Source organism: Oncorhynchus keta, chromosome 26 (genome assembly GCF_023373465.1).
Source record: "Oncorhynchus keta strain PuntledgeMale-10-30-2019 chromosome 26, Oket_V2, whole genome shotgun sequence".
In the NCBI taxonomy this organism is placed as follows: domain Eukaryota; kingdom Metazoa; phylum Chordata; class Actinopteri; order Salmoniformes; family Salmonidae; genus Oncorhynchus; species Oncorhynchus keta.
In genome coordinates this window covers 46,085,697-46,098,196 of record NC_068446.1, presented here as the reverse complement: position 1 = coordinate 46,098,196, position 12,500 = coordinate 46,085,697, and the positions used below count along the sequence as shown (strand labels likewise).

General features: G+C 48.6%; 2 protein-coding genes across 2 annotated transcripts in view; one reads left to right on the top strand and one right to left on the bottom strand.

Annotated features, from left to right (window-relative positions):
- The window catches only part of aagab (alpha and gamma adaptin binding protein), a 26,934-nt gene extending 15,187 nt beyond the window's left edge, over positions 1-11,747 (bottom strand). Inside the window, exons 1-5 of the mRNA XM_052481087.1 lie at positions 11,531-11,747; positions 11,033-11,223; positions 4,522-4,618; positions 3,965-4,054; positions 1,886-1,969 (exon numbers count right to left, since the gene is read on the bottom strand). Coding sequence (XP_052337047.1) covers positions 1,886-1,969; positions 3,965-4,054; positions 4,522-4,618; positions 11,033-11,223; positions 11,531-11,639 — 571 coding nt within the window. The 5' untranslated portion in view covers positions 11,640-11,747. The remainder of the gene's footprint in view (positions 1-1,885; positions 1,970-3,964; positions 4,055-4,521; positions 4,619-11,032; positions 11,224-11,530) is intronic.
- Positions 11,748-12,183: 436 nt separating this feature from the next.
- The window catches only part of iqch (IQ motif containing H), a 109,344-nt gene continuing 109,027 nt past the window's right edge, over positions 12,184-12,500 (top strand). The window contains exon 1 of the mRNA XM_052481086.1: positions 12,184-12,472. Coding sequence (XP_052337046.1) covers positions 12,419-12,472 — 54 coding nt within the window. The 5' untranslated portion in view covers positions 12,184-12,418. The remainder of the gene's footprint in view (positions 12,473-12,500) is intronic.

The window sequence follows — 12,500 nt, the reverse complement described above, 5'->3', positions numbered from 1 at the left end:
TAGTGTCTGTTAGACTAGAGTCTCCATAGTGTCTGTTAGACTAGAGTCTCCATAGTGTCTGTTAGACTAGAGTCTCCATAGTGTCTGTTAGACTAGAGTCTCCATAGTGTCTGTTAGACTAGAGTCTCCATAGTGTCTGTACAGCAGTCTGTCTGTTAGACTAGAGTCTCCATAGTGTCTGTTAGACTAGAGTCTCCATAGTGTCTGTTAGACTAGAGTCTCCATAGTGTCTGTTAGACTAGAGTCTCCATAGTGTCTGTTAGATTAGAGTCTCCATAGTGTCTGTACAGCAGTCTGTCTGTTAGACTCGAGTCTACATAGTGTCTGTTAGACTCGAGTCTCCATAGTGTCTGTTAGACTAGAGTCTCCATAGTGTCTGTTAGACTAGAGTCTCCATAGTGTCTGTTAGACTAGAGTCTCCATAGTGTCTGTTAGACTAGAGTCTCCATAGTGTCTGTTAGACTAGAGTCTCCATAGTGTCTGTTAGACTAGAGTCTCCATAGTGTCTGTTAGACTAGAGTCTCCATAGTGTCTGTTAGACTAGAGTCTCCATAGTGTCTGTTAGACTAGAGCCTCCATAGTGTCTGTACAACAGTCTGTCTGTTAGACTGGAGTCTCCATAGTGTCTGTTAGAATAGAGTCTCCATAGTGTCTGTTAGACAAGAGTCTTCATAGTGTCTGTTAGACTAGAGTCTCCATAGTGTCTGTACAGCAGTCTGTTTGTTAGACTAGAGTCTCCATAGTGTCTGTTAGACTAGAGTCTTCATAGTGTCTGTACAGCAGTCCGTCTGTTAGACTAGAGTCTTCATAGTGTCTGTTAGACTAGAGTCTCCATAGTGTCTGTTAGACTAGAGTCTCCATAGTGTCTGTTAGACTAGTCTCCATAGTGTCTGTTAGACTAGAGTCTCCATAGTGTCTGTTAGACTAGAGTCTCCATAGTGTCTGTTAGACTAGAGTCTCCATAGTGTCTGTTAGACTAGAGTCTCCATAGAGTCTGTTAGACTAGAGTCTCCATAGTGTCTGTTAGACGAGAGTCTCCATAGTGTCTGTTAGACGAGGTCTCCATAGTGTCTGTACAGCAGTCTGTCTGTTAGACTAGAGTCTCCATAGTGTCTGTTAGACTAGAGTCTCCATAGTGTATGTTAGACTCGAGTCTCCATAGTGTCTGTACAGCAGTCTGTCTGTTAGACTAGAGTCTCCATAGTGTCTGTTAGACTAGTCTCCATAGTGTCTGTTAGACTAGAGTCTCCATAGTGTCTGTTAGACTAGAGTCTCCATAGTGTCTGTTAGACCAGAGTCTCCATAGTGTCTGTTAGACTAGAGTCTCCATAGTGTCTGTTAGACTAGAGTCTTCATAGTGTCTGTACAGCAGTCCGTCTGTTAGACTAGAGTCTTCATAGTGTCTGTTAGACTAGAGTCTCCATAGTGTCTGTTAGACTAGAGTCTCCATAGTGTCTGTACAGCAGTCTGTTTGTTCGACTAGACTAATTACGTGTGTTGGAAATACACAAGAGCTCAGATGTTCTGTCCATAGAGATACAGTAGTTTTCTATTTCTGTGGTTCTCTGCCCAGCAGCACCAGTCTGAGGTAAAGCTTCAGATCACCGCTGAGGAGATGACACTACGTCTACGTACACTACGTCTACGTAGGAGTGACAGTTAGTCCATCAACCTCTGCTTCACCAAACCACACCTGCTAGGGAAAGATTGTGATGTCAGTGGTCTGGCTGGTCTACCGTGTCGTCGTGGTTACAATTCAATCCCTACTGCCCACCTCCCCATCTGTTCAGTAGAATATATATATATATTTTAAATACCATAAAAATTTAATTTCAAAAACATGACATAAAGACAATATGAAAATAAGATTGTGTAACCATCTCACCATCCTTCATCTCCACACTGGACCACACGTTGGCGTTGAGAGCCTGGACAATCCTCTTCACTCCTGTAGACTCTGGGAAGTCATCTGGTAGGAATTACAGACAGACGGACGGTAAACTAACAACCATTCAGACGGAGTCTGATCTGAAAACCTACAGCTGAGGCCTTCGACTGATTCATGTAATGAAAGGCTGAGGCCTTTTTCCATGTTTTGTTACGTTACAACCTTATTATAAAATGTAAAAACAAAAATAATCCTCAATCTAAACGCAACACCCCATAATGACCTCGCAACACCCCATAATGACCTCGCAACACCCCATAATGACCTCGCAATACCCCATACAACACCCCATAATGACCTCGCAACACCCCATAATGACCTCGCAACACCCCATAATGACCTCGCAACACCCCATAATGACCTCGCAACACCCCATAATGACCTCGCAATACCCCATACAACACCCCATAATGACCTCGCAACACCCCATAATGACCTCGCAACACCCCATAATGACCTCGCAACACCCCATAATGACCTCGCAACACCCCATAATGACCTCGCAACACCCCATAATGACCTCGCAACACCCCATAATGACATCGCAATACCCCATAATGACATCGCAATACCCCATAATGACATCCAATACCCCTGGGGAATGACATCGCAATACCCCATAATGACATCGCAATACCCCATAATGACATCGCAATACCCCTAATGACATTCTGGGGAATACCCCCTAATGACATGCAATACCCCTAATGACATCTGCAATACCCCTAATGACATCCAATACCCCTAATGACATCGCAATACCCCTAATGACCTCACAATACCCCATAATGACCTCACAATACCCCATAATGACCTCACAATACCCCATAATGACCTCACAATACCCCATAATGACCTCACAATACCCCATAATGACCTCACAATACCCCATAATGACCTCACAATACCCCATAATGACCTCACAATACCCCATGATGACAAAGGGAAAACAGGTTTTTAGAATTGTTGCACATTTATTAACAAATAAAAAACAGAAAAACCTTATTTGCATAAGTATTCAGACCCTTTGCTATGAGACTCGAAATTGAGCTCAGGTGCATCCTGTTTCCATTGATCATCCTTGAGATGTTTCTACAACTTGATTGGAGTCCACCTGTGGTAAATTCAATTGATTGGACATGATTTGGAAAGGCACACACCTGTCTATATAAGGTGCCACAGGTGACAGTGCATGTCAGAGCAAAAACCAAGCCATGAGGTCGAAGGAATTGTCCGTAGAGCTCTGAGACAGGATTGTGTCGAGGCACAGATCTGGGGAAGGGTACCAAAACATTTCTGCAGCATTGAAGGTCCCCAAGAACACAGTACCATCGCTCTTAAATGGAAGACGTTTGGAACCACCAAGACTCTTCCTAGAGCTGGCCGTCTGGCCAAACTGAGCAATCGGGGGGGCCTTGGTCAGGGAGGTGACCCTAACCCTAAAGACTCTCAGATCATCAGAAACAAGCGTCACATCTGGAGGAAACCTGGCACCATCCCAACAGTGAAGCATGGTGGTGGCAGCATCATGCTGTGTAGATGTTTTTCTGCGGCAGGGACTGGGAGACTCCCGTACGGACTCAGGAGAGACGAAGGTCGAGGGTCGTCCCACTGCTTCTTGACACAACTCAACCCGAAAGCCAGCCACACAACTGTGTCGGAGGAAACACCGTACACCTGGCGACCGTGTCAGTGTGCACTGCGCCCGGCCCGCCACAGAAGTCGCTAGAGCGCGATGGGACAACGACATCCCTGCCGGGCCAAACCCTCCCCTAACCCGGCCGACGCTGGGCCAATTGTGGCGCCACCTCATGGAACTCCTGGTCACGGCAGTCAGCGACACAGCCTGGACTCGAACCAGGATCTGTAGCGACACAGCTAGCACTGCGACGCAGTGCCTTAGACCACTGCACCACTCGGGAGGCAGTATCATGGGCAGGTCAGCCTCTTCATTCGAACGTGGTCACAATTCAGAATGTTGCTGCTACTTGAAAAACAGCACACCAAAACTCTTACCTTCCTCATCTGGCAGGTCTTCGGGACTGAGTTCCACCAACTCAAAGGCGTGTGCTAAACACCACTGATGTGCCTCATGTCTACTGACACCTGGAGAAGAGATGTTTGTTGTTGTTGTATAGTTCAATTTTGGAACAAGTTTCTCTCCCACACACACACACACACACACACACACACACTGGTACACACACTGGTACACACACTGGTACACACACTGGTACACACACACACACACACACACAGTAATTCGCACACACTGGTACACACACTGTAATTCGCACACACCACTCACACACACACACACTAATTCTGCACACACTGGTACACACACACACACTGGTACACACACACACACACTGGTACACACACACACACACACAGGTACACACACACAGGTACACACACACACTGGGGAAGGGTTCACACACACTGGGGACACACACACACACACTGGGACACACACACACACACTGGGGAAGGAAGGTACACACACACACACACACACACACACACACACACACACACACACACACACACACACGTTGTGTAACACTCACCACTTTCACACACTCGGTCACAGACCAGGATGAGCACCTCTGGAGCCAAGTCTTCCACCACAGATATCCAGGGAGACAGCTGCTCCAAACCATCCTTCTGTCGAACCCCAGAGAGACAAGGGTTACCTGGGGTGTGTTCATTAGTTGCACACTGTTGCAAAACCTTTCACACTTTTTTTTGCAAAGCTTTTTGCAATGGAAAATGTTTTGCAAAACAAAAATGAGAGCTTCCATTGGACAAATTTCCCAGTTTGGTTCCGTTTGTTTTCCAGCCAATACACCTGTGATTTACTGTCTTGTCTGTCTTTGGCTCTCTCAATTCATCTTTCCTACACTTGTTGGGTCCTCCCTTCTCACCTCCTTCTCAAAATGAACTGAAGGTCTGAGGGTACGGGGGTTGAGTAGGTAGGAGGCAAGGACACGAGGAATCACCGATTGAGATGCAGCCTGCTGTACCCAACCCCACCGATATACAGTGCCTTCGGCAAGTATTCAGACCCCTTGACTTTTTCGTTTACGTTACAGCCTGATTCTAAAATGGATAAAACATTAAAAAAAAATTTTTAAATACAGCGATCTACACACACAACTATAACCATGATCACAAAGCGAAAACAGGTTTAGAAATGTTTGCAAATGTATTACAAATAAAAAACAGAAATAACTTATTTACTTAAGTATTCAGACCCTTTGCTATGAGACTCCACATTGAGGTCAAAGGAATTGTCTGTAGAGGTCCGAGACAGGATTGTGTCGAGGCACAGATCTGGGGAGGGGTACCAACACAGTTCTGGGGAAGGGGAAGGGTACCAACACAGTTCTGGGGAAGGGGAAGGGTACCAACAGTTCTGGGGAAGGGTACCAACAGTTCTGGGGAAGGGTACCAACACAGTTCTGGGGAAGTTCTGGGGAAGGGTACCAACACAGTTCTGGGGAAGGGTACCAACACAGTTCTGGGGAAGGGTACCAACACAGTTCTGGGGAAGGGTACCAACACAGTCCTGGGGAAGGGTACCAACACAGTCCTGGGGAAGGGTACCAACACAGTCCTGGGGAAGGGTACCAACACAGACCAGGGGAAGGGTACCAACACAGACCAGGGGAAGGGTACCAACACAGACCAGGGGAAGGGTACCAACACAGACCAGGGGAAGGGTACCAACACAGACCAGGGGAAGGGTACCAACACAGACCAGGGGAAGGGTACCAACACAGTTCTGGGGAAGGGTACCAACTGGGGAAGGGGAAGGGTACAGTTCTGGGGAAGGGTTCTGGGGACCAACACAGTTCTGGGGAAGGGGAAGGGTACCAACACAGTTCTGGGGAAGGGTAGGTACCAACACAGTTCTGGGGAAGGGTACCAACACAGTTCTGGGGAAGGGGAAGGGTACTGGGGAAGGGCAACACAGTTCTGGGGAAGGGGAAGGGTACCAACACAGTTCTGGGGAAGGGGAAGGGTACCAACACAGTTCTGGGGAAGGGTACCAACACAGTTCTGGGGAAGGGGACCAACACAGTTCTGGGGAAGGGTACCAACACAGTTCTGGGGAAGGGGAAGGGGGAAGGGTGCACCAACACCAACACAGTTCTGGGGAAGGGTACCAACACAGTTCTGGGGAAGGGTAAGTTCTGGGAAGGTACCAACACAGTTCTGGGGAAGGGTACCAACACAGTTCTGGGGAAGGGTACCAACACAGTTCTGGGGAAGGGTACCAACACAGTTCTGGGGAAGGGTACCAACACAGTTCTGGGGAAGGGTACCAACACAGTTCTGGGGAAGGGGAAGTTCTGTACCAACACAGTTCTGGGGAAGGGTACCAACACAGTTCTGGGGAAGGTTCTGGGGAAGGTACCAACACAGTTCTGGGGAAGGGTACCAACACAGTTCTGGGGAAGGGTACCAACACAGTTCTGGGGAAGGGTACCAACACAGTTCTGGGGAAGGGGAAGGGTACCAACACAGTTCTGGGGAAGGGTACCAACACAGTTCTGGGGAAGGGTACCAACACAGTTCTGGGGAAGGGTACCAACACAGTTCTGGGGAAGGGTTCTGGGGAAGGCTACCAACACAGTTCTGGGGAAGGGTACCAACACAGTTCTGGGGAAGGGGGAAGGGTACCAACACAGTTCTGGGGAAGGGTACCAACACAGTTCTGGGGAAGGGTACCAACACAGTTCTGGGGAAGGGTACCAACACAGTTCTGGGGAAGGGTACCAACACAGACCAGGGGAAGGGTACCAACACAGTCCAGGGGAAGGGTACCAACACAGTCCAGGGGAAGGGTACCAACACAGACCAGGGGAAGGGTACCAACACAGTTCTGGGGAAGGGTACCAACACAGTTCTGGGGAAGGGTACCAACACAGTTCTGGGGAAGGGTACCAACACAGTCCTGGGGAAGGGTACCAACACAGTCCTGGGGAAGGGTACCAACACAGTCCTGGGGAAGGGTACCAACACAGTCCTGGGGAAGGGTACCAACACAGTCCTGGGGAAGGGTACCAACACAGTCCTGGGGAAGGGTACCAACACAGTCCTGGGGAAGGGTACCAACACAGTTCTGGGGAAGGGTACCAACACAGTTCTGGGGAAGGGTACCAACACAGTTCTGGGGAAGGGTACCAACACAGTCCTGGGGAAGGGTACCAACACAGTTCTGGGGAAGGGTACCAACACAGTTCTGGGGAAGGGTACCAACACAGTTCTGGGGAAGGGTACCAACACAGTTCTGGGGAAGGGTACCAACACAGTTCTGGGGAAGGGTACCAACACAGTTCTGGGGAAGGGTACCAACACAGTTCTGGGGAAGGGTACCAACACAGTTCTGGGGAAGGGTACCAACACAGTTCTGGGGAAGGGTACCAACACAGTTCTGGGGAAGGGTACCAACACAGTTCTGGGGAAGGGTACCAACACAGTTCTGGGGAAGGGTACCAACACAGTTCTGGGGAAGGGTACCAACACAGATCTGGGGAAGGGTACCAACACAGTTCTGGGGAAGGGGAAGGGTACCAACACAGTTCTGGGGAAGGGTACCAACACAGACCAGGGGAAGGGTACCAACACAGACCAGGGGAAGGGTACCAACACAGACCAGGGGAAGGGTACCAACACAGACCAGGGGAAGGGTACCAACACAGACCAGGGGAAGGGTACCAACACAGACCAGGGGAAGGGTACCAACACAGACCAGGGGAAGGGTACCAACACAGTTCTGGGGAAGGGTACCAACACAGTTCTGGGGAAGGGTACCAACACAGTTCTGGGGAAGGGTACCAACACAGTTCTGGGGAAGGGTACCAACACAGTTCTGGGGAAGGGTACCAACACAGTTCTGGGGAAGGGTACCAACACAGTTCTGGGGAAGGGTACCAACACAGTTCTGGGGAAGGGAAGGGTACCAACACAGTTCTGGGGAAGGGTACCAACACAGTTCTGGGGAAGGGTACCAACACAGTTCTGGGGAAGGGTACCAACACAGATCTGGGGAAGGGTACCAACACAGATCTGGGGAAGGGGAAGGGTACCAACACAGTTCTGGGGAAGGGTACCAACACAGTTCTGGGGAAGGGTACCAACACAGTTCTGGGGAAGGGTACCAACACAGTTCTGGGGAAGGGTACCAACACAGTTCTGGGGAAGGGTACCAACACAGTTCTGGGGAAGGGTACCAACACAGTTCTGGGGAAGGGTACCAACACAGTTCTGGGGAAGGGTACCAACACAGTTCTGGGGAAGGGTACCAACACAGTTCTGGGGAAGGGTACCAACACAGTTCTGGGGAAGGGTACCAGGTTCTGGGGAAGGGTACCAACACAGTTCTGGGGAAGGGTACCAACACAGTTCTGGGGAAGGGTACCAACACAGTTCTGGGGAAGGGGGGAAGGGTACCAACACAGTTCTGGGGAAGGGTACCAACACAGTTCTGGGGAAGAACCAACACAGTTCTGGGGAAGGGTACCAACACAGTTCTGGGGAAGGGGAAGGGTACCAACACAGTTCTGGGGAAGGGGAAGGGTACCAACACAGTTCTGGGGAAGGGTACCAACACAGTTCTGGGGAAGGGTACCAACACAGTTCTGGGGAACAGTTCTGGGGAAGGGTACCAACACAGTTCTGGGGAAGGGGAAGGGTACCAACACAGTTCTGGGGAAGGGTACCAACACAGTTCTGGGGAAGGGTCCAACACAGTGGGGAAGGGTACCAACACAGTTCTGGGGAAGGGTACCAACACAGTTCTGGGGAAGGGTACCAACACAGTTCTGGGGAAGGGTACCAACACAGTTCTGGGGAAGGGGAAGGCTACCAACACAGTTCTGGGGAAGGGTACCAACACAGTTCTGGGGAAGGGTACCAACACAGTTCTGGGGAAGGGTACCAACACAGTTCTGGGGAAGGGGAAGGCTACCAACACAGTTCTGGGGAAGGGTACCAACACAGACCAGGGGAAGGGTACCAACACAGTTCTGGGGAAGGGTACCAACACAGTTCTGGGGAAGGGTACCAACACAGTTCTGGGGAAGGGTACCAACACAGTTCTGGGGAAGGGTACCAACACAGTTCTGGGGAAGGGGAAGGGTACCAACACAGTTCTGGGGAAGGGGAAGGGTACCAACACAGTTCTGGGGAAGGGTACCAACACAGTTCTGGGGAAGGGTACCAACACAGTTCTGGGGAAGGGTACCAACACAGTTCTGGGGAAGGGTACCAACACAGTTCTGGGGAAGGGTACCAACACAGTTCTGGGGAAGGGTACCAACACAGTCCTGGGGAAGGGTACCAACACAGTTCTGGGGAAGGGTACCAACACAGTCCTGGGGAAGGGTACCAACACAGTTCTGGGGAAGGGTACCAACACAGTTCTGGGAAAGGGGTACCAACACAGTTCTGGGGAAGGGGAAGGGTACCAACACAGTTCTGGGGAAGGGTACCAACACAGTTCTGGGGAAGGGTACCAACACAGTTCTGGGGAAGAAGGGTACCAACACAGTTCTGGGGAAGGGTACCAACACAGTTCTGGGGAAGGGTACCAACACAGTTCTGGGGAAGGGAAGGGTACCAACACAGTTCTGGGGAAGGGTACCAACACAGTTCTGGGGAAGGGTACCAACACAGTTCTGGGGAAGGGTACCAACACAGTACCAACACAGTTCTGGGGAAGGGTACCAACACAGTTCTGGGGAAGGGTACCAACACAGTTCTGGGGAAGGGTACCAACACAGTTCTGGGGAAGGGTACCAACACAGTTCTGGGGAAGGGTACCAACACAGTTCTGGGGAAGGGTACCAACACAGTTCTGGGGAAGGGTACCAACACAGTTCTGGGGAAGGGTACCAACACAGTTCTGCAGCAGAACTCCATCATTCTAAAATGGAAGAAGTTTGGAACCACCAAGACTCCTCCTAGAGCTAGCCGCTTGGCCAAACTGAGCAATTGGGGTAGAAGGACATTGGTCAGGGAGGTGCCCAAAAACCCAATGGTCACTCTGACAGAGCTCTAGAGTTCCTCTGTGTAGATGGGAGATCCTTCCAGAAGGACAGCCATCTCTGCAGCACTCCACTAATCAGGCCTGGCCAGACGGAAGCCACTCCTCAGTAAAAGGCACATTACAGACCGTTTGGAGTTTATCTAAAGGCACCTAGAGACTCTCAGACCATGAGAAAAAAGATTCTCTGGTCTGATGAAACCAAGATTGAACTCTTTGGACTGAATGCCAAGCATCGCATCTGGAGGAAACCTGGCACCATCCCTATGGTAAAGCATGGGTGGTGGCAGCATCATGTTGTGGGGATGTTTTTCAGTGGCAGGGACTGGGAGACTAGTCAGGATCGAAGCAAAGGTGAGCGGAGTAAAGTACAGAGATCCTTGATGAAAACCTGCTCCAGAGCGCTCAGGACCTCCGACTTGGGGGAACGTTCGACGACCATAAACACACAGCCAAGGTAATGCAGGACTGGCTTTGGGACAAGTCTCTGAATGTCTTTGAGTAGCCCAGCCTGAGCCCAGACTTGAACCCAATCAAACATCTCTGGAGAGACCTGAAAATAGCTGTGCAGTGACGCTCCTCATCCAACCTGACAGAGCTTGAGAGGATTTGCAGAGAAGAATGGGAGAAGCTCCCCAGATACAGGTGTGCCAAGCTTGTAGCATCATATCCAATAAGACTCGAGGCTGTAATCACTGCCAACAGTGCTTCAACAAAGTACTGAGTAAAGGGTCTGAATACTTATGTAAATGTGATATTTCAGTAGTTTTGTCAGTCTTTTTTTTTAATACATTTGCAAAAATGTCTAAAAACCTGTTTTTGCTTGTCATTTTGAGTTACTGTGTGTAGATTTGAGGGCGGGGAAACAATTTAATCCATTTTAGAATAAGGTTCATAACATAACAAAATGTGGAAAAAGTAAAGGGGTCTGAATGCACTGCGCACACACACACACACACACACACACACACACACACACACACACACACACACACACACACACACACACACACACACACACTTACCACTGTGCTGTCAAAGTAAGCAATGAAAGCCTGCATGGACTGGGCTATCTCCGAGGTCATCTGGTAGGTACTGGGCACCACACAGAGGCTGACGTCTGCTGTGTAATACTTGTTGTTGATAGTCCATGGGTACCACACTACCGTATCCTCCTGCTTGGACGGCTCTGGCAACGATGTGGTGCCTAGAATCTCTGAAAAAAATAACCCAGACATTTTTCAATGTTTCCCAGTCACACAAGCTGTAACGTTATTCCCACATTTAGCTTCAGTCAGCAAAGTGGCTGGTAGCTCTAGTGCTGGCTGGCTACATCACTTAGCAACTAGTTACAGTAGCTAACTTCACTACATATTCACAATGTAAGTAATGAACCGCTTCTATGAACAATAATACATGTTTGTGTGTTTCTATTTAGGCAGCCTGTTAGAGTGATCTTGCGCTTTATTAAAGCTAGCTAACGTTAGCTAGTTAGGCCATTTTGCTACCCTGCATCTACTTACGTTTTATCAAATCTTGTTCATTAAAGCCAATGTCACAGCTCGTAATGAGGACGGATGGAATAGTGGTCGCTGTGTCTTCTTGTTCTTCGTAATCTTCAGACGCGGACATATTTGAAGCGTTCCTTGTTGGAAAAAGATGACAAAACTAGTTAGCACAACAAACCTTCCTCGTCAGTATGACCTTTCAACTCAAACCACATTATCACTTCCGGTGCAAAAGGTAAAATCACGGTTGCGAATAGTTACGTCAGACACATAGTCAACGTTTGCTCTATCGAAAAAATTCGTGAAAACTCAAATTAGCTTTTTTTGGTCTTAATTTAATTTTAGGGTTATGCATAAGGTTCGCAGTGTGGTTTATATTAGGGTTAAGCTTAAAATAAGATTTTAAGAAGATAAATTGTAAAAAAAAATAAAAAAAATAGGCGGGGTTTATCCATAATTACGGCTCTGTGTTTGTGGTAACTAGTGACGACCAACAATCACATTCCACCGCGAAATGAAAAAAAAAAAACATGGATTATACTTCTGATTTATGTGCTATCTATTTAATAAAAGTGCAAATTTCATGCGATTATTATTTTTCAGACACTATAAAGCAACAACAAAAAAAAAACTAGCAAAACTACATATGTAGTCTGTTTCTACCTTCTCTTTTCTCCTCTCCCATTCGCCCCACTTCGTGGACGTAGCGTCTCGTTGCCTTGGTTACAGCGTTTCGTCTGGGGCCAGGCAGAGGATGAGAAAGGGTTTGTTGACATGGGAAGTTGTCAACGCTTTCCACCACAATAAATAGCTAGCCAATTAGCAAACCATTGCCGCATGTCACATGCAATGAGACTTTGATCCTTTGAAAGTGTTTTTTTTTTTACAGAAACTGTCAAATAAATGGCTGACATTCTTAATAAACACTCAGATGAGCTTGGAAACGTTTTAGTCCAGGTAACGACGTTAACGTTAGCTAGCTACA